The following is a 22427-nucleotide window of genomic DNA, read 5'->3' as shown; positions in this document are numbered from 1 at the left end:
GACTGTGTTTCCATAGCAACTGCACGTGATGTCACAGGCATGACGACTGAGCCTTTGCTTGTTCCCAGGCAGGGCCCTGAATGTCTGTGTGGGAGGTGAATACAAAGGCAAACTGGATGGAGCACAGAGCTTGGAGACCCAGACCCACATACAGGATTTATTCCATGTAATCTGCCATTGCTGCTTTATCTGTCTAGTGAATAATGGATGTGGATTAAAAACTCCATGCTTTTGCTATGCCTGCCACTAAACCCACAGGTAACAAAAAGTGGTGCTGTGCTACAGGAAATGGCTGTTTTTCTCTTTTATTGCCAGATGCAAAGAACTGAGCTGAAGGTTTGTGCTGGGTAGTTTGGATTTTGAGGGGCATCTAGTTTCTATGGCATATCTGCACTGTTATTTATTGACCAGCCCCACAGCCCAAAGAGATCAATGGGAGTTGTAGTCCAGGAACATCTGTAAGGCAGTGGTTTGTGTTTTTGGTAGGTTTTTTTCCCAGTATTTCAGTCACAGCTTATTTGCAATCTCTTTTTTTTCATTGCTCTGAGCATAAATTTCAGTGCTGACTACAGTCTGCTGCATATATACAAAATGATCTCTCTTTCAGAACTGCCTGTAGTGATTTTAAAGGTAAAACTGTTGAATGAGGGATTTAGAAGTATTGATTTGAGTTCACATTTGTGATTTTGTCAAGATATTGTTTTGTTAATGTAAAGGTCATTTACAGCAGACCCAGTTATATAGCAGATTTCACAGACTGTTTATCATTTCTTTTATGTGTTAATAATAATTGTAAGGTTTAAATGGGCATTCATAAACATGAAAAAAAATGTTCAAGGTGCTGTCTTCGCTACCCCTTGTTATTTTGGGGTCCAGAACTAGACATTTGGTAACTGTCAGTTTAGATTTTCCTACACAGATTTAATGTGTACCACAAGTATAGTGGCCCTCACAATATATGGAGCAGGACCACATTCTGGTAAGGCATGCAAGTGTTTTAATGAGTAACAGCAGCCAAGGCAGTTAGAGCAGCTCTTTGTGAGCTCCAAGGGCAACCTTGTGCATTCACATGGCAAATCCTGCTGTCTGTCCTGATTAGCAAATTATTAAATCTGTGGTGTAAAGTATATCCAGTACTTTCAAAGGGATCACTGATGAAACCTCTGACTACCAACTTGCTCTCAAAAGAATCTGTTCATGTTACAAAGATGGGGGAAGATTTATCAAAATATGCATTTTCTATACGTTTCTATGGGATATTTGGAAGCATCAATTGGTAAAAGCTAGAGTTCACATTTGAGAAATATGCTTCTGAAAATCCCATAGGAATAAATAGAAAGTGGGTACATTTTTTGAGGTGAGCTCATTTCCACATTTTGATAAATCTGCCCGATTATGTTTGGTTTATAGACTATATAGACAAAAATAATCTAAGATGCTTCTTACGTTAAGGACAATGGCACACAGGGTGTTTCATCACCTGCAGGAAATCGTGCTCGCCTGGGGGAGACAAAATGCCTCTTAATACATTTGTACGGCTGTCTATGCATGTGCACACATATATGGCAGTTTTGGCCACAATCTGCCTTTTCACCACCTGAATTTTTCTTTTCTAGCAGGCTAATATAAAATTAATACTTTAGCTTAGTGTTTGGTTATTCAGAGCCTTGTTTCATTTTTATTTTAAAGAATAGGCAGAATACTTTTTCAACATGAGTTCTGGCTGGTGTTTGTGGTGTTTTTGGTGTATACTGCCCCTTTTAAGTTATTTTACTGCAGCCTTGAGGGAATGAATCAGGCTAGTCAGTGATGTTTCAGACTTGACTCGCAAATGGAATTCCAACTGATCTCAGAAGTCTTCACTTGGGTTGAGGTCAGGGCTCTGTGCAGGACAGTCAAGTTCTTCCTCTCCCATTTCAGTAAACTCATTCTGTACAGACCTCGCTTTGTGCATGGGGTATTGTTGTGTTGAAAGTAGGAAGCACAGAACTGTCAAGAATATCTCATTATAGCTGCAGCCTTAAGGTTTGCTTTCAGTGGAACCAGAGGCCTGAACTATTGAAAACAGCCCCAGATCATTCTTTTTCCTCCACTAAGCTTTTTTGTTGGCAATCTGGCAGGTAGAGTTCTCTGGGCACTGCTAGATGGTGAAATGCCATTTACAGAGGATGATGGCAGTGCTTGGCATTACACGCGGTGATAATACATTTGTTTGCCTCTGATTATGATCACCTTTAAGTTTCCAATACTCCTTATGAATAGTTCTTGTGCTGGTGCTGGAAACCGTTTGGACAGATTGTTCTAAGGACAGGACATGGTACAGATGTCATCCAGTCAGAATGTTTCTGTATACAGTGGTTGCTTAATTCAGCCCCTGGAAAGCAGTTTTGCCTAAACTTTGGAAGCTTAAGGGCTCTGGCACACGGGTAGATTAGTCGCCTGTGAGGAAACCTCCCCGATTTCAGGGAAATCGCGGCGCTGCGTATGCCATCCCACCGGCGATTTACATTTTCGCCAGTGGAATGGCATTTCGGGGAGATTAGTCGCCCGCGAACAGGGAAATTTGTCGCGGGCAACTAATCTCCCCGTGTGCCAGAGCCCTAAAGGAGAAGGAAAGATTGAAATCACTAGGCAGGGGATCAGGTAAGTAATATATAATATGCCCTAACCTTTGGCATCCCTAGTTATTTTACCTTTCCTTCTCCTTTAATCAGAATTCTTTAAGAAACTAGATTCGTTTATTTAGTTTGACAGATGTTTCATATTGCTGTTTGGCTGTTTTAAACGATTTGCTTTTTGTTTACAACACTTATCATTTCTACACTGCTAATTGCTTAAGTAAATGGCTTATCTTCCAGCACTAATCTAAACGGCGGAATATGTCCACAGCCTACCCATAGATGAATCTGCCAGGAGTTTGACAGAAATTCATGCATATTGACTCATTCTTGGTTTTATTCTCTAATTATAACATTTTCAGAGCCTTCTGGTATATCTTTATGCACATTTACCCAGTGAACAAAAGGTTCAGTACAGCATTATGTGAGCTCACAATCCCATAATTACCCTACAGCAAAAAGTTGTTGATAAACCTGGGGACCATGGAATAGCCAGACAACTAGCTGTAGCTGGGAGGGTGTCTAACGTTTAGGGCGTGTGCATAGTGAAATTACTAGAGTTAATAGAGGGTTCAAGCTAGTTTATGCTTATATATAACACTCCTGCTACCCCTGCAAATATAAATAGATTAAGGCAGTGTGTATCGCTAACTTTTGCTTTCTCAGTCTCTTCATAACTTTGTGGTTCTTTACAAAACTTTAAATTATTAAATTCTTTGGCAAAGTAGTCTGGAGAGTTAAGCAATATGGCAGCTGCCATCACTTGAGCAAAAAAAAAAAAAAAAAAACAAACATTTTAATGCACAATCTGCAATCACTATAACATGTCTGTAAAAAAACAAAACGTTTAAACGGTAATAAAATAGGATTGTTATTCCTCCAATTCATGCAGCTTAGTTACCATTAAGTACAAAGGTACTATTTTATTATTACATAGAAAAAATGATTTGTTTTCTGTTTTCTGCACATTTTCTGCTCTACAGACAGCAAGAAGGGGAAGTAGAATGAAATATATTCACCTAAAAAAAGTGCTTAAATGTTTAAACCAATATTTATTCCAGTTTACATTATCCAGTTTAGCATTGTATTTATTTATAACTCTTTTAATGATGCATCCACTTACTAATGTTCGGAATGAATAATAGGTTTACTAATGTAGGTGTTAAATTCTACCATAGCTCATAGCAACCAATCGGCAATTAGCACACAGTCTAATGTAAGTCAGACAGCAAACGCTAATGCTTGATTGGTTGCCATGGAATTAGCACCTTTGCTAATAAGTGGATCCCAATTGTTTGAGAGTTTACTTTGATACCATATGCGGTCTCATTGCATTTTATATATGCTGGGTTAAATGCTATATAACATGAAGCTTTAGACTTTCATATTTAATAAATTCCTGATAGTGCTGGTAAACCACATGTATTTGAAGGCATTTCGTTTTAATGCTGTCCTTGTCACACGGATAGAGACGCTTCCCAACATACTGTGTAGGTGTTACATATTCAGCAGATGAGGGAGAAATTACTGATCTTAGAACAAGATGTGCCGTGTTGCAGGGATGTGATTTATTGAATGGAATGATGTCCTGTGGAGAGTGTCAAGGTGCAAGGGATTAAATATCAATGCAATCTATTTAATTGCTACAGTTCTGTGGCTGCAGTGACCAGCTACATTGGGTTAAGGGTGGACTGTAAAATAATCTGCTTGGATATGCAACTTTTCCATATATTTAAGCCAGGGGGCTCAAACTCAATTTACCTAGGGGCCGCAGGAGGCAAAGTCAGGATGAGTCTGGGCCGCATAAGGGATTTCACAAAAAAAAGTCCATGAAGGCTTGCATTATCGGATAATGCAAGGCACGGCGGGCGGGAGCTGCTGATTGCGGAAATGACGTTATGCCATCATAACAGTTATTATGGGAAGACGTAAGGAGCTAATTGTGCACACAGAACGTCTTCCCATAATAACTGTTATGATGGCATAACGTCATTTCCGCAATCAGCAGCTCCTGCCCACCGTGCCTTGCATTATCCCTTGAATCGCAATAAAAATCGCGATCCATTCATTGCTTTTGCGAAGGGGTTGGTGCGGGCCACAAAATATTGTACCGAGGGCCGCAAATGGCCCGCGGGCCTTAAGTTTGAGACCCCTGATTTAAGCAAAGAACCTTTAGTAATTTCTTTACAAAGTAACTTTGTTGCTAGACTTGAAATAGAGACCTAAATTGCTAAATGGGGAGACTGTACAAATCTCTGTTTGCAGCTTTGAAGGGGCAAATGAACTGTACACACGATAGCAGTAATATATTATTGTAATGTGGTCACCTTTATATTAACTTTTTACATACAGGTGGCCTATTCTAAGCATGTTTTCAAATGTTTGCTTTTTTTTTATTGATTTTGTATATAAAGAGGGATGGGGATACAGAAAAATTATATTATTTTTGTAAAATTGAAGTTTAATCCTTGTTCACATTTATGTAAAGTTGTAGTATATAACAGAGTGACCTATTATTGGCAAATTTTCTATTTTTATAGATATTCATTATTTATTATTCATATATATTTTGTCATCTTCTATCTCTTTCCAGCTGTCAGATGGGGGCCACTACCCCATCAGACAGAAACTATTGCTTAGTGAGGTTACAATTTTATTCTATTTATTTTCTATTACTTCTCTTTCTGTTTAGCGGGCCTGGGTCAGCCGGACCCACCAGGTTTTTTCCCAGCCTCTCACCAGCCCAGTCCAACCCTGGTCTATGGCATCACTGTTATGAACCTCTTCCAAACACCCCTCATAGGACACATGCAGTGGAGTAGCGTTTTTGGATTGTATTCTACTGTGTATGCGCACAGTAGAATAAGTCCAAGTCTTCATTAGGGAAAGTTAAATATAACAGCTGTCTGGTACTACTTTTTATTAAAAAGGAGCACAGGCCTGGATAAAAATCTATTCAGCTCACTTTGATTCAGTTGGCTGAGGGGTATCTACCATACTGGCATACTCAAATGAATGGTAGTTTCCTTATCCTTTGGTGTATGTAAATATTTGGCGTTTAAAATAAACCAATGTTTTTTTTTACTTTAGCTGTGTCTTTAACAAGGTAGTGATTGCTTTGATTTTAGTCTGTTAAAAAAAGGCAGTAGTTTGTAGCTGGGATGAGTGCAATAGTGTATGTTATAAATTTAACAGAAAGCATCTGCTTCTCTGCAAGGATGAAGGGCCACTGGTTGCATATGGGTAGGCTGCACTGCAGCCTCCAAAATGATATAGGGTTTGTATACTGTACCCCTTATAAATATAAAAGGATAACACCAAATATGAAGGAATTCCTTGATTATTTGAAGGTACAAGGGAGAAAGTCAAGTGATTTTACAATAATTGTGATATACAAGCTGACTTTTAATTTGCTTGAATAAAAGTATGGAGCACATTACTTCTCATAATACATATGCTTTAAAAAAGTAGTGTGATACTAGTAACTATCCTATTGAAATTAGTTTGGAGAGGCTACCAATTGAAGACCCTCCATTGGAGAATGTATAATTATATGAATTCTATGTCACTAATCATTTTTTAGGGGTTAATATCCTAAACACAGCATAAAATATGTTTGCTTGTATACTGGCACTGAAATATCTTCTTTTTTTTTAAATGTTGTTTATAGAACAAGGAAAACTTGTGCTTTGTACAATGATAATTGCGAACTCATGACTTTATACTGATTTTTTTTTTGCATGATGAGTTAAATGATTGCAAAACAAATGTGCCATTGACACAGAATTCAATACCAGTCCTGCAATGGAATGCTGAAACAGCCTTGTGAGCGTTCAGTTAAAAGCTTCCATTCAGTTTTCTGCTGCAGTTCCTATACATTGTGTTCCTCCGACAAAGAAAAAAAAGCTTGTAAAATGGATGATCCCATAGTTCTTATAGTAAACACCTCAGTGCATCCATGTAACTTTGGGGATCTTCCAACCCATAACCAAAACACATGCTCATAGTATAAGGCAATCAAACAAGGGTATGTCTATAAATCGGTCATTTAGTTTTATTTTCAAGAATATCTAATACAGCAAAAACATACTCACACCAAATGGCATCCCAACTAACCTTGACACTGGGCTTCCAGGTGTATCTAGGAGAGGAAACAGAATAGGAATAGTTAGTATCCTATTGTAGGATACTATTACTCCTGTTGGAGTAATAATAGCACATTAGTTTGAGCTGGTGAATTGTGTTCTACTTTAGCATGTCCCATTAGATCATGATTAAAATATGTTGAATTCTGCCATACTAGCCTTTGCCTTCGTGTCATTTCATGACTCCACCTTTATTTTCACTCCCCTATTGCAGCTGTTAATCAACCACGGTAACTACACATGCTTCATATCTATATTAATCAAGTTCAAATCAAGCCACAGTTCAATTAGTGCCTGCTCCTCCCAATCCTCTAATCCTTCAGTACAAAGGCTCCTTCAGAATTCCTCTCCTCTTGATGAAATTAGCAATGAGAAGTGCAAAGACACAGGGAGAGCAAATGTAAAGCAGAATTTGGCTCACAACTGCAAACTTCACCAAGAAGAGGGATAAAAGCTGTTACAGTATCTGCTAAGGGCTAAACAAAACAGGTAACAAGCTGGAGACCTACAAGCCAAGAGAATTTCGGTCTAGTTGGCTAACAGGCTGATGGCTCACTTCATCAACATAAAGGCAAGTTAACTTAGATTAGCTCAACTAGGGATGGGGGTCTGGGACTGTGCGAATATGGAAAAATCTGTGTAAAGCACTTCACAAATGAACCAGCGTCATATAAATATGGGATAATGAATAATGCATAAATATCTTGTTTGCATACTTAATGAGGACTCACCACTGTCCGGAACATAGCTGTGGAGCATCACATACATAATTATTTAATTGCCAGCAAAAAATGCATTCATTTAATGCAAATTAATAGGGGAAAATAAACAGAACATACATTAAAAAGACAATAAACCACTAAGAATTTCTATGTACCAAACTGTGCCTTTTATCTTCAGATTCTTGTACTTTATAGACTGGAACTGAAACGTCGGACAAAATAAAGAACCATGCTTCAATATTATTTGTAAAACCTTTTTTATTTCTTTGATGATACAACCTTAAAGTCCTGTGAGTGCTGGCCTTTACTGCAGTGATTTGTAAATTTTTCTTGCATGAGCACCCGGGCATTCAGCTTTTTGTATGTGAAGTGCTACCTACTGCTTGGACTATATATATATATATATATATATATATACTGAAAAACACTTAAATATTCCAGTAAATATAGATTTCCAAAATGTATATGTATAATGTATTTATATATATATATATATATATATATATATATATATATATAATACATTTTGGAAATCTATATTTACTGGAATATTTAAGTGTTTTTCAGTATATATGTATATATATATATATATATATATATAATATATATATATATATATATATATATATATATATATATATATACTGAAAAACACTTAAATATTCCAGTAAATATAGATTTCCAAAATGTATATGTATAATGTATTATATATATATATATATATATATATATATATATATATATATATATATATAAATACATTATACATATACATTTTGGAAATCTATATTTACTGGAATATTTAAGTGTTTTTCAGTATATATATATATATATATATAAATATATTTTTACTGTTTTGGGTAGATCGGTGTGTCTCCCTGGTTAGAGCTGTGGCCGTTTGATTTTTTTTCATACATCTATGGTGCTTTCTTCTCATACGGAGACATTTTATTATTCACAGAAATCAACTAAAATTCATTTTGATGCCAAAACTGACTGGCACTGTTTAGGATACAAGCAGGAGACAACACTACTACACTATTAAACTAGAGACTATTAGGGCTCTGGCACACGGGGAGATTAGTCGCCCGCGAACAGGGAGTTTTGTCGCGGGCGACTAATCTCCCCGTGTGCCAGAGCCCTTAACTTTGTGCAGGCTTAAGCTAATATTGACTTAGACTTGCTTTTTCCCACCTATCTTAAATAGGCATTGAAACTTTACTAACAAGAAATGGCTTACTCAAAAGGAGTAGAGTGCTTACGGATGTGGCAGAGCTGACTAAGGTGTCATCAAAATCTTATATATATATTTTTTTTTCACTACCGTATATACACTATTTCAGTCCACTTTTTGTCTACTGAAAAGATTATGCAAACTAAGGTTCTCTGTTCACGACATGATAAACCCACATTTGTAATTACCTGGCTCAGCTTCCTTCCTACCTTTTTCTAATCCTTTTTTCTTTTCTGTTTCGTTAAAGGAAAAGTCAACTTTATTTTTAATTTGTTTGTTTAACTGGGTTAATGAAGTCGGAGTTTGGAAAATTATATAATGTGAAGTTTTATGACTGCCTGGTTCATTAGTTAAATATCTAATATACTTTTTTTTTTGTTTTTAATCAACAAACTCTCACAGATGCCCAATTGAGATCTCACCTAATCTTCCTCCTAATGCCATTGAATTAGTAAGCTCAGAAGCAGCAGCCCTCCCCCACCTCTCCACCCGACGGAATAAATGCCGTGTATCACCCACCCAGCCTGGAGCCTCTGGGAAGCTGCCAACTCCCAGCCAGGAGAGGTAAGTGCTCAACCATGGGGAATATTTATTTTGTGTAGAGCTTTAGATAGCTTTAAAATTTCTAGTAAAAAAAATTAAGTGGGAGAATATTGACCACCAAAAGTTCCATTGTTTTCAAAACTAGCTATATATGCTAGCAGACAGAATATGTAACATGTTTTTATCAAATTTGTTTTTTAAAATAATATTAACCTGCAATTCTGTATTATAATTTTGTCTGGTTTGCAGCAAAATGTCCTGGTTTAGTGGTATCCTGGTCCCCAAAGTGGACGAACGAAAGACAGCATGGGGGGAGCGCAATGGGAAGAAGGGCAAGCGAAAAAACACCTCTTTATGTGGTCCCAGATATATGAGCTGCCTTCAGGACCCTGAAATGGACAGAAACAACCGCAACAACTTCGGCCTCCGTTGCACCTGGCAGGAGGACCATTATGGCAAGAAAGGGGCAGGTGGTGACCTGGGACTCAAATCCGTGGCCCTTGGATTTGAGGATGGGGAGGTGAAGGGCTCCAAAATGGGATCAACAGAAGTGGTGGGCACAGAGGATGGTGAGCAAAATTTGACTCCTGGTGAGTGCTGGGTACGATTTTTACAAGTGTTTCAGTCGAAGAAATTCCAGTCTGCTAAACTGGAGCGACTATACCAACGGTACTTCTTCCAGATGAATCAGAGTAGTCTGACTATGTTAATGGGAGCCCTTGTACTGGTTTGCTTGGTCATGCTGATCTTTCATTGTACTCATGGGGAACCCCAGGTAGTCTACGTATCTGTCCTTGCTGTAGCTATGGCTCTGTTTTTGTCACTTATGGTGGTGTGTAATCGCAACGGCTTTCACCAGGACTACATGTGGATAGTAAGCTACCTTGTGATAGCAGTCCTGTTTGCTGTGCAGGTTCTTGGGGTTCTCATGGTGACCCCACGTAGTGCCTCTGAAGGAATCTGGTGGAGTGTATTCTTTATCTATATTATCTATACCCTGCTCCCTGTGCGCATGAGGGCAGCTGTTCTGAGTGGACTAATTCTGTCCTCCCTACACCTAATCATCTCCTGGAGGCTCAACCTGACAGACATTTTCCTTTGGAAGCAGGTAAGTGATATGTTTACATTAATTAATATTTGTATATGGAGCTTTTATGCCTGTAAACATTTGTTTATACATTCAAGCTGTCATTTTTATTTTTGGGGTATATTAAGCATTAGCATTTGATGCATTGCAATTGAAGAAAAACATGAGCAAATTCATGGATGTAAGGCACGTAGAATAAAAGAAGGCTTTGCTTGATTTGGGTTCTGCATTACTATGTCACCTCTTGTTCTGGGAGGTGACACTTTTTTTGTTGGCTGCAAGGGAACAGTGCCACAGCTAGTATTTGGTCTTTAGCCATAGCAATGCATGTTTGAAACAAAAAAAGTTAAAAGCCCTTTCATGGTGTTTATTTATTTTCATTAAATGTATAATAATAAGCTTCAAGACTTCATGCAGTTGGCTTTCTTAATTTTTGGACTTGCTCATCTTTTTTATTGCTTTTAATTTAAAATAAAAACAAAGTATGCATACAATAGAAAAAAATAAAGTGCCATATTGTATATACATTCTTGAATCTGTGTGCATAGAAAGATTATGCCTATATCATGTCACAATGACAGCAGTGATCTAAGACACTGATATTTCCAGAATCTTTCAAAAAATCTTGACCAACAGTGCCAAGCCAGATTGTTGACCTTTTAAATCATTATTCTGACTTATACATTGGTGTAACTATGGAGTGCCCCTTCTCCCAGCCTGCTTGCACCTGCTCCTGCGGCTAGTTTACCACAGTTGTGAAGAATTTTGGGCAGGAGAGAGGCTAGGGAGGGGCGATTTCTAAAGAGCAGACCCCAAGGTCGTGGGTCTGCTTCCTCTATAGTTATGCCACTGATATGTTATGTATCACTATAAAATGGTAATGTTGGGAATGTGTTTTTTGTGTTAACAGAGCAGGAACATATATTTAGCTGTTTATATAATGTGTGCTGCATATATTAAACTATACCAAGTTTTCCAAGCTCAAGCTTCAGTTGTTAAACCACACTCATAGTTGTTGGAATACAGTGGCATTTGTAGTTCAGAAGATGGAGAGAACAGGTTGGAAACCCTTTGTACTAGATTAGTACTGTCCAGTTGTCTAGCTGGTGGTCCACAGGCCAGGTGCAGCCAAATGAGGGATTGTTATGGATCCTGTGACTACCGTAGGGCTCTACTGACTTCCTTTTACCAAATGATCATAGTAACAAATGATCAAGTAACTTCTGTATTTTTCATTTGAATACTCTTATTATGGCTGCTGTGGCACTTAGATTTTCATCAAACTGCTGAGGACCAATTTTGGTTTTCTATCTCTATGTGTAAGAGGCATGGTTGAAAAAAAATGAGGTTTTTGCACGGTACAACGTTGTGATTTTATAAGGCAGGCAGTTACCAGCTATGTTAGTGTAAGGTACATGTGTTTGTGTGCTTTGTGCAGTGGCAGTATCTTAGCCAGTGATGTTCAACCGAGGCATGATTATCCTTTTGGCTAAAATCAAGTGTAGTATTGAAATGCGAAACACTTGGTCCTCTGGCCTTTAGGTTGTCAGGCGGAAGCTGGAAGCTTGATGAAAGCGGAGTAGCGGTGATTCCATTAGGGAGAGCTGCTGGCTTATTTTTTTAGTCGGGGGCTTTGCACATGACTCCTCCTGCCTAATCATGTTTCACTTCCTTTGCCCCAGCCATTAGGTGGGCGGGAGGTATTTTTCTTTTTTCTTTCCAGCCGCCAGCTGGAGCCTTACCAAGGCAATTTAATGGCATTGCACCCGCACACTTCAGCACCCTTTTTGTGTTTGATTTTTGCACCCTGGATAGGTGTCATAGTTCTCTGGGCTTGACCCTAGGCCAAGACTTGGTGGTTCTCACCCTACCTTCGGCGAAGGTGGATCTTGCCTGCACACGCTGTTCATTGGTGAAAGCCTTGGACACATGAGCATCGGAGCCCATGCCATTTGGTAGGACTCGCACGCGACGATTCAATTCTATGTTTGCCCAAATTTTGCTGATTCATTTGTGATGTATCCCATGAAGATAGCAATAATACATTCTGAGATATCTTAATCTATTTCTTTATATAGTCAACTGCACTTACACAGAATCCAAACAACTTCCAAGTTACAAACACAGTGAGTGCAAGATAACCCATAGGCTTCACAAGTGCTTTTAAAGGAAGCAGTAATAACTACAAATGTTATTTCCAAAATGCAGTCCAATGGGCCCATAACTGGGTAACCCCCAAGAAATCCAGGAGAGTAATCAGGTATGCTGAAATGGTTTAGGACCCAACTTTTTGTATTGTAATTCTAAGGTTACATTGAAGATAATGTAAAACATATACAACTAAAATAACTTAAATAATATAATATATTATATTATATTATGTGGTGGGGGGATTTACTGTGGGTGTTAGGATATGGTCTGTTGGTTTGTCCCTGAGGAAGAGCACTGGTCATGCTCGAAATGTTGGAATTTTTTCAATAAATAAAAAAGTGCTCAGTGTTCCAGATGCACATGGCGCAGCACATAGCATCATTGGGCTCTGGGAGCCCTGTCCTTATCATCTGCATGCCTCCCCTCGCCTGACCCTCATAAATACAGGGCTGCCAAATTCAAGTAATGCTGTATTCATGGGACACATAATCTTTGCATTCCAACACTAAGTGCAGAGACCTGCATCAATTTAATGTGTAAGGCAGGACACAAACATGGCAGATTGCACCTGTTTTTTGCATTATACCATGCACTACTTAAATGATTCCTAATAGAGCAAAATAGTCATACCACTATAGAGATAAATGTACAAAAAAAATAAAAAATTTTTGGTCTCCCATATTTGCATTGTAAAATTAAATGGCAAACTCTTTTTATATAAAATAATGATGTAACTATCACATCGTTTTTATGGATTTGTAATTGTTGAGCAATATCTGCAATTTGTCAGGTCCCAAAACCAACCTAAATTACTGACCAGAATGCAAGTTTCTTTAAGATTCTTGGTCTCCTCCTTCAAGGTCATTAATACCGCAGGAGGGATAAAATAGTTAATTCTTGTACTCGGGTCAGGTTTGAATTGCCAACTGAAGATGAAAATGCTGGTGGGGCGCAGGTCTAGTTCAGTAGAAGCACTGGAAAATGCCAAAGGGGCTGTCATTTGGCATCCATTTTTTAGTAGGTCTGTAGCAGGCAGAAGATCATGGAGATACAACACAAGGGGGATATTTACTTTAGCGTGTATGCCGACATCACTGGTGATGTTGCCCATAGCAACCAATCAGATCTTTGCTTTTGTTGTGTGCGGGCTGTGACAAATGGGGAGATTAGTCGCTGCGCGACAAATCTTCCTTGTTGCAGGCACCTAATCTCCCTGAAATGCTGATTTTGGAAAATCGCGGTGCCGCGTATGCCACCCCCCCGGCGATTTACATTTTAGCCAGTGCGATGGCATTTCGGGGAGATTAGTTGCCCACGACAAGGAAGATTTGTTGCACGGCGATTAACCTCCTCGTTTGTCACAGCCCTGACTTTTAGGTGACCACTCAAATTAAATTGCTGATTAGTTACCATGGGCAACATGCTGTGACCCAAGTACACGTGACTTCTGCATGGCTGATTGGGTAGCAAGACAGCAACTTTCACCTGAAGCAGGGTGCCCCTGTGCTGCTGAAATGCCAAGATAACTTGCAGCGCTGGTGAGATTTAGCACTGAGGTTAGTAAATCAGCCCCATAATCTTTACCTGATTCTTGTGTGCATATACAACTTTCGCCTGTTTGTGCTGCTATTTGGATGCTGTTTGTTACTAGTACAGATATTTGCCAATTGACAGCTCTTGTTGTACTTTCTTCCTTAAATGGGAACTTACAAAACTGGAGTTAAAAAGTGTTCCTTTGACTAAAGATGGCCAAGATGGCAGTTTATATGGCCGTGTATGGGGCCCTCAGATGGGCTTACCCAACCCTTATCTGGCCGTAAATCATCCAGATCGCGTAGGTTTAAAAATCCCGTCAGAACAAGTTGCTGCTACTAGTAGCTTTATGTGTCTTCACCCTTTAGGGCTCTGGCACACGGGGAGAAGTTGCCTTGAGAGGAAACTTCCGTGATTTCAGAATGAGTTGGTCTCTGCATCTTACTATCAGGGAAATCGCGGCGCCGCGTATGCCATCCCACCACCGATTTACATTTTCACCGGTGGGATGGCATTTCGGGGAGATTAGTCGCCCGCAAACAGGGAGATTTGTCGCGGGCGACTAATCTCCCCGTGTGCCAGAGCCCTAAGGCTTCTTGGTCCTACCTAGTCCACTTAAAGATAAGGCCTAGTATAAAGGGTTTTCCTATTTCTCCTGGAACATATATTTTGATTGTTTTTTCTTTGATTGTTGATTACCTTTAACAGCTTTGTTATCAAGGTGCCCAGCAATGGTTGCTAGGAGGTATCTGAACAAATTCTTGTGTGATCTTAAGGGCTGGGAGGATGTCACAAAGCACTTTGCAATTTCACAAGCATTTCAAGAGTGGAACCTGGAACAAAGAATGTAAAGAATCAAAGAAACCAGTCAATGTTTTTTTTACCTTTTTGCAGTGTCTAATGGGAACATTGGCCAGTGTGTATGTGTGTTCCAGCATTTAGGCTCATCTTTTTCTCAGCCTTGCGCATTAGTGAGCTTGTGGGGCTGACACCGTCTAGTTTTTACTTAGACTGTCCAGTTCAAAAATGCCTGTCCAAGTCTTAAAACTCTGAAACCTATATAACCCTGCCATTTGGACCCCCTCAGAATGAGTCGGTCTCTGCATCTTACTATCGATACAATCCTTGACATCATAGCTCCCTTACTTATGTCTTTTGTCTGCCCCTTAAAGGAGAAGAAAAGGCTAATAAAGAGTTAATCTCAAGCTGCAGGCATACCTTCAGTTGTCTCAATAGTGCCCTTAAGTCTCCCCATATTTCTCCCGTTCAGACAATCAGAAGCCAAACAGGAAGAAAAACCGCTGAGCTGTGTAAAGAACGGTCCCATAATGCCTCACTCCTGCACCAAGAGCAAGACCGGTGTACATGCTCAGTTAGTTAGACTATGAGGATGCTTCCTGCTGATTGGCTCAGATCCACATTCCTAAGGGGGGAGTGAGTTCTTAGCATTCTTGAGGGAGGGGGGAGCAGGAGAGGGGAGAGAGCAGAGAGCTGTGTGTCTCTGGCAGAGGAAAATGGACACAACTTATCTTTTGACAGAGAACTTATGCTTATAAGGTCTATGTAAATACAGCTTACATGTGTTTGTACAATGGACGGTCCAGAACAGAGGTCCTTGGGGCATGGCTCCTGGATTTTTTTGACTTATAATTGGGGTGCCTTACTTGCAGTGTGATTGGTGGCATAGCTCAAGCCTAGCAGAAAGGAGGGTTTATGTTTGCTGTTACGCGAGGATGGCTTCCTGGTCACCTGTTTACAATTTCATGGGATACTGAAACGTTGCTTAACTGGTGCTGACTTTGATTAAAATGAATTTGGCACGCATTCCTTTAGAGTCTGGCAGCTACAATGGAGAATATGTGTGGGCTAAGGGATAAGCAGGTAATTAAACTAGGCCATTGAAATTCAGACTCCTTTTAGTTCTGTGTACTGTATGGCCTGAGTGCTAGACTAACTGACTTCTCTTCCTAGGTCTGAACACTTGCTTTATGGAAGATACAGTATACCTTACCTTAAGTTTTCTAATTGTGCAATCAATTTAATATTTTTAGTCAGGGATGGTATTGCCTCGAATAAAAAATGGACATGTTGTATGGTTCTCTATATGAATTAGTCTGCCGTTTCTGTAAGACACTTTATCTAGAAGCTATTGCAGATAATTTTATAAATTATATATAAATTGCAAGAGTAATCGCAAAGAGATACAGTTGCATCAAACAAATGACCATCATGCTGCCGTTCAATTTTAACAATTTAATATCCAAAAACAAATACAGGTATGGGATCTATTATGCAGAATGCTCAAGACCTGTAGTTTTCCAGATAAGTGATCTTTCCAGAATTTGGATCACCGTACCTTAGGTCTACTAAATAAACATTTAAACATTAAATAAACCCAATGGGATTGTTTTGCCTCCAATAAGGATTAATTACATCTTTGTTGGGATCTAGTAAAAGTTACTGTTTTATTGTTACAGAGAAAAAGGAAATCATTTTTAATGATTGAATGGGATATGGCCTTTCTGTATGGCTTTCTGGATAATGGTTTCTGTATAATGCATCCCATATCTGTAGTACTAAAAAGATAAAGTAACATATTAAAAAAAAAAAAGATATATACTTGTATATGTGTATACTGTACTGGGTTACGATTATAGATTCTAAGTTGTCAACTTGTCTGAGTTTCTTTTCAGTAGGGTTGTAACAGAGCAGTGCCAGAAGCCTTGGTGTTTCAAAGGTAAATTAACAGATCTATAATTTACAGAACATATCTGTAAATATAGTTTTTATAAGATCCTAAACCCAGCTATAAACATTTTTCTTAATTTGGTGTAATCCTGCATACAATTTATACACATCATGTGCAAAGTTGAATACTGTTGAGTAATTTTATGTTCAGTGAGTTCCCTTTACGTTAAATTTAAAATGAGAGTGAAATCCCAGTAGACCATGCATGCAAAACATCTTTTGATATTATTGAGAAGAAAATAAAGGAATTTCATTTTTGACCTCAACAGTGCCACTAGGGTACTTCCTATCAGGCTTGGACTGGGAATTAAAATAGGCCCTGGCATTTCAAGTACACAGAGGCCCGAGGAGCCCCCCACCAGCCCAATAAATAGTGACTGTCCATGGCATCTCACAGCAGCCCCTCTGGCATTTGCTAGAACCCACAGATTGCTAGTCCTGATCTGCTCCCCATTAGTAATAATCAATAGTTTATTTTAGCTATCATATGTACTAATGCTTTGAAGGGCCCCATGCAAGATTTAAAGGAACAGTAACACCAAAAAATGAAAGTGTATAAAAATAATATATTATGTACTATTGCCCTGCACTGGTAAAAGTTGTGTGTTTGCTTCTTAAACACTACTACAGTTTTCATAAATACCCTGCTGTGTAGCCATGGGGGCAGCCATTTAAATTGAAAAAAGGAGAAAAGGCACAGGTTACATAGCAGATAACAGATAAGTAGCAGATTCCCATTGTATTCTACACAGTTATCTGTTATCTTCTTATGTAACCTGTGCCTTTTCTCCTTTTTTCAATTTAAATGGCTGCCCCCATGGCTACACAACAGCTATTTCTATTAACTACAGTAGTCTTTCTGAAGCAAACACACAACTTTTACCAGTGCAGGGCAACAGTACATTATATTTTAATTATTTTAAAACATTTTTATTTTTTAGTGTTACTGTTCCTTTAACTGGCCTCACATGTAGTCCCTGATATCCAAAAAAGACACAAATAGGTTTTGCTGGATATAATACAGTCTGATATCTTTCAATAATAACTTGGTTTAAAAGTGCAGCTTTTTAGAAAGCGCATAGTTGATCAAGTAATTATTGAATGAAGCGTCGGTGTACTGAGTTTTAATTTTAATTCAACGTGTCAACAACTCTGGTATGTGCACTATACAAATAAATCTGGGCATTTCATAAAATCATTTTAGGCATTAGACAATGACTTGCCAGTGGGTCCCCTACAAACTGAGCATAAAAGGGTCTGCACAGGCCCCTGAGCTACCTGTTGGGTATCACTGGGGTTTTTTTTTAACTAAATTGCACTACATTTTTTAATTTATATAAAAAAAAAAATTGTATAATGGATACAAAATTATAATTCTAAGCAACTTTCCAGTATTGGTTTTAAATTAACATTTATTTGTAAATATACTGGTGACATTAAGCAGTGTTTGTATGTCCCTTCTGTTCTCTACATTGCTAGTCCTGACTACATGTACCCTTGTAGAAGTCATTTCATCCCCAGCTAAGACTTCAGTTCTTGCAGTGCCCCTGCATTTTATGTGATTATAAGACCTATGAAGAGACTCCCAGAAGGCATTGTGCAAATTATAGGTTTTGCTGGAGGAGAGGTGGCTCTCTTTGCTCTGCTGAGATTCTAATAATGTGACGTCTCTTCATTCAAGAAAAACTTTCTATGCGGATTGTGAAAATAGATCTGCGGCAGATGTAGGGCACTTTCTGTAAAATGATCATTGCAAAGAGGAAGCAGGGGCCAAAATCAGGTGAAATCTAACAGGTTTATAATATTATTTGAAGCAGAACAGACACTGATAAGAAACACATGTCCCAAAATATACAGCATAGAGCCCTGAAGCTATGGGGTCTGCCTTCCCTCTCTGTTCAGTGTCAGTTTTCTCCGTGGTTTAGTTTTCTTTTTCCCAAACACAAACCTGCCTGCGTCAATAAATCCCTGCTTACTGACCTCTTCTAAGCCAGTGCCGGAGGCTCCAGTATTGGTAGTTTCTTCCATTCTTAATGTAGCTGGTGATCTTAGAAACCTGCACATGCCCCAGTCATCCGTGAACTTTAGTTTCTGCCTTGACTTTGTCTTTACAGATATTCCCAATTATCCCGATTATGTATTTAACAAAGATTGCATGTGAAATCTGCATGTTTGAATGATGTATTACATATAGCTTGTGTGGCTAACTAAAAGTCAGTCCCTAAAAAAAATACCAAATACAACGCCTATTTGAAAATATAAATACATTGCAAATAGTTTTTAGATTTAGTTTGTGGACTATTAACATTTATGGCTTTGTTACCGTAAATCTGCTAAATGGTGTGTCATTGCTACCATCAACTTTTATTGGCCCATGGCTGCATAATCTCTTTTAAAAAAAGACCGTCATGTGATGAACCCAGTGTTAGGGCTCTGGCACACGGGGAGATTAGTCGCCCGCGGCAAAACTCCCTGTTCGCGGGCGACTAATCTCCCCGAGTTGCCAAATCTCCCCGAGTTGCCTACCCCTGCCATCCCACCGGCGAACATGTAAGTTTCCGGCGGGATGGCAGACACGGCGGCGCGATTTCGCGAGTCTTTTTCGGCGATTTCCTGAAATCGCCCCGCCGCGTCTGCCATCCCGCCGGCGACTTACATGTTCGCCGGTGGGATGGCAGGGGTAGGCAACTCGGGGAGATTAGGCAACTCGGGGAGATTTGGCAACTCGGGGAGATTAGATTCCAAACTGGAATATATTTATAAATAGTAAATATATATATATAACTGGAATATATTTATAAATAGTAAATATATATCAGTAAATATTGTCTTTTACATTGAGCCGCCATTTTATGATGGTTTGTGTGCTCCCTTAGAGATCACCTGACAGGAAGTAATGCAGCTCTAACCATAACAGGAAGAAGTTTGAGAGTGAAATGGCTGATGTGACCTAACATGTATGTGCCCTTAGTTTGTTTGTGTTTATCAGGGGGTGGCCATAGTACTTCAATTTTCTATTTAGGATTATCCTAAATATACTTTTATGCAAATGGTTTATTTAGGTAAAGCAGGACTTTATATATGAGCTGATTTATGTGGTATATTTCTATTGAAACCTACATTTTTGGGGTACTTGCCTTGACAGGGCTTCGAGCTACAGGTACAGGGCATTCTCTACACTCTGTGTTGCAGCAGTAAGTGGGCATGTTTGTGCATGCCAGTGCCACCCTCTGCTCCTATTTTTTGGGCATAAATTGTAACCATTTGCAAACAATTTTCCAACTACTGAAGATTTGCCCAGTTGCAATAGATTTAGCTAGAATTCTGGGAATGAATGTTACACTGAGGGTAAATTGTGCCAATTTTTTATACTTTGAGCCTTTTTGTATTTATTGGGACCAAAAATACTTTCTGTATCATGGGCATATGGAATAAATGAATGAATGGTATTTTAACCTATGCCAACTATCATTCTTCTTGTATTGTATCTTCAAGAGAAAAAGGCATTATGCACTTGCCCCTGGCATGTAACTTTAAATTTTTTATTGTTATTAAGGCTGTTTATAATTCTGTATATCACTAAAACTGTCAAGTCTGCTGAAATATCTTGGCTGACCTTCATTTCTATACAAGTCTACCACCAAGAATTGTGTTTATTTCATGATTTAGACCAGACAAAAGGTTTTGCTCAAATATGTTTGAGTATTGTTGGGCCCATGCTAAGACGCATTTTTTTTTACATTATTTAAGTGTTTACCTGCAGCAGTCCTCTCTATACCCCCCCCCCCCCTTCCTTTCGCACAGAAACAAATTGTTGGGTGTTTTGCTGTTGCAACAAAATCTGAGCAACCAAATGCCTTGTCTGTCAGTGCCATAAAGGCTTACATTTTTTATTGCTATGAAAGAACTGGTTTGGAAACTGCTTATTGTTTTCATCTCAAAAAATCTATGGTTTATGATATTTCTTGAGCCAAACAGGACAAACCGGGAGACTGAAGCTACTTCATGTTTGGTCTTGTGAGGTATATAATTAGTGCACAGATAATATCCCTGCATAATTGCTCCTGCTTACAAAACAGTCACAACAAACAGGGAAGTGTAGTGACCCACCTCCCAATACAGAGAAGCTGATTGATCTGTTTAGTTTTAAAAAAATAACAAAAACCATAGTTTTGTCATGATTAAAATAATAGGTAATAAGTATGTTCAGCACAAACCCGATTGTCTGATTTTGACTTGTATAAAAAAAAAAAATTACCTGAACTGTGAGTAGACTGTCAGCATGCTTTGTACTGTTTCCTTAGAAACCTTAGTTGCAGTTTGATAGTCATGCACAGAGGACCATACGTTCAGTATTTTGTTTAAATATCCTTTATATTGTGCTGGCCTGCTTATACAGCATTTTATAGAGATGTGTTCATTATTCACACCAGTCCCTGTTTTAGTGAAGCTTACAATCTAAGGTCAAAGTTGTACATATTTATGATGTAGTTGAATTCTAAATATATATATATATATATGATTTGTTAAAATTCAGAATTGTGATCTATTTTTGAAAATGATGGCTTTTTGGAATGTTATGTGAGACCGACCTGCTTGTTGGGTGATTTTGTTTCTGGTGATCATTGGTTGGTTGTAGAAATTATTAACAAGGGATAGTGGTAGAAGAAAACCAAGATCATCAGTACCATTAAGGTTACCATTAAGGGACATTTACCTTGTGATGCTCATATGAGGGATACTGTTTACCATTGCTTTCAGTATGCCATAGCCTTGGAAATTATTTTCTTTTGCGCGACTCTTCAGTAAGCGTCTGCAGCTTGAAGGGCGGTTACAAGCATGGGTGGATATTTTTCACCAATGTGAAGATGGGATTTTGTTATATATGCTCATACAAATTATTTTGCCCACCAGAATTTGTTGTATCATGACTTATGTACAGGCATGAGTGTAGAGCTTGAAAGGAATATTCAGCCTCCTATACCACACAAGCCAGGCCTTTGTTAGAGAATAAAGCTTTTTGTGCAATATGTGTGTTGCAGTCCAAATAAGTACATTTGGCTTCAATGGCTGTTTCTAAAAACTGGCTAATCATTAAAAAGCTAAAAGAAAAAACATACACCAACCAGTTTGCCTGGAGGGATATCACATACATACAGCTTTTTGTTTTTTGTTTTAGCTTATTTATGGACATTGCAGGTGTGCTTAGCCCATCTCTACGCTGCCATCATGATTTTACTTGAAAAGCTTTTTACCATGATTTCCTAGATGAGGCTCCTAACCTATTAGTTGCAGATCCTATGATGTCTTCTCTATCTTTGCACAACCCAGGTTATGACAAATATATCTAGTTTTTACTAAGAACATAATCCATGATTCCAGGCTAGGGTGGTGCATAGGCATCTGCACACTCTTGCTCTTTAATCTCTGGGCTCCAGTTTAAATGGGAGCCTTCTACTGAAATGCACACTTTTTCCTAAAAACTGCATTTATAATTTGCAGTCCCTCAATTCAAGACCCTCAAGTCCATCAAGTCTAATGAAGGGCTTGGGAATAAGAATTTCTCCAAAGCCTTGGAATGTAACACTTCAGGAGGGACATTCTCTAGGGCACATACACACCCTCCAGCAAATGTCACAGAAAATG

General features: G+C 38.6%; 1 protein-coding gene across 4 annotated transcripts in view; it reads left to right on the top strand.

Annotated features, from left to right (window-relative positions):
- Window positions 1-22427, top strand: part of adcy6 (adenylate cyclase 6) — a 106525-nt gene that overhangs the window by 17032 nt on the left and 67066 nt on the right. For all 4 annotated transcript variants that reach the window (XM_012957773.3, XM_012957772.3, XM_031897146.1 and 1 more), the window contains exons 2-3: window positions 9122-9283; window positions 9512-10370. In XM_012957773.3, the coding sequence (XP_012813227.1) occupies window positions 9516-10370 (855 nt within the window). In that variant the 5' untranslated portion in view covers window positions 9122-9283; window positions 9512-9515. The remainder of the gene's footprint in view (window positions 1-9121; window positions 9284-9511; window positions 10371-22427) is intronic.

Source organism: Xenopus tropicalis, chromosome 2 (genome assembly GCF_000004195.4).
Source record: "Xenopus tropicalis strain Nigerian chromosome 2, UCB_Xtro_10.0, whole genome shotgun sequence".
Lineage (NCBI taxonomy): Eukaryota > Metazoa > Chordata > Amphibia > Anura > Pipidae > Xenopus > Xenopus tropicalis.
This window is presented reverse-complemented; position numbering and strand designations above follow the sequence as displayed.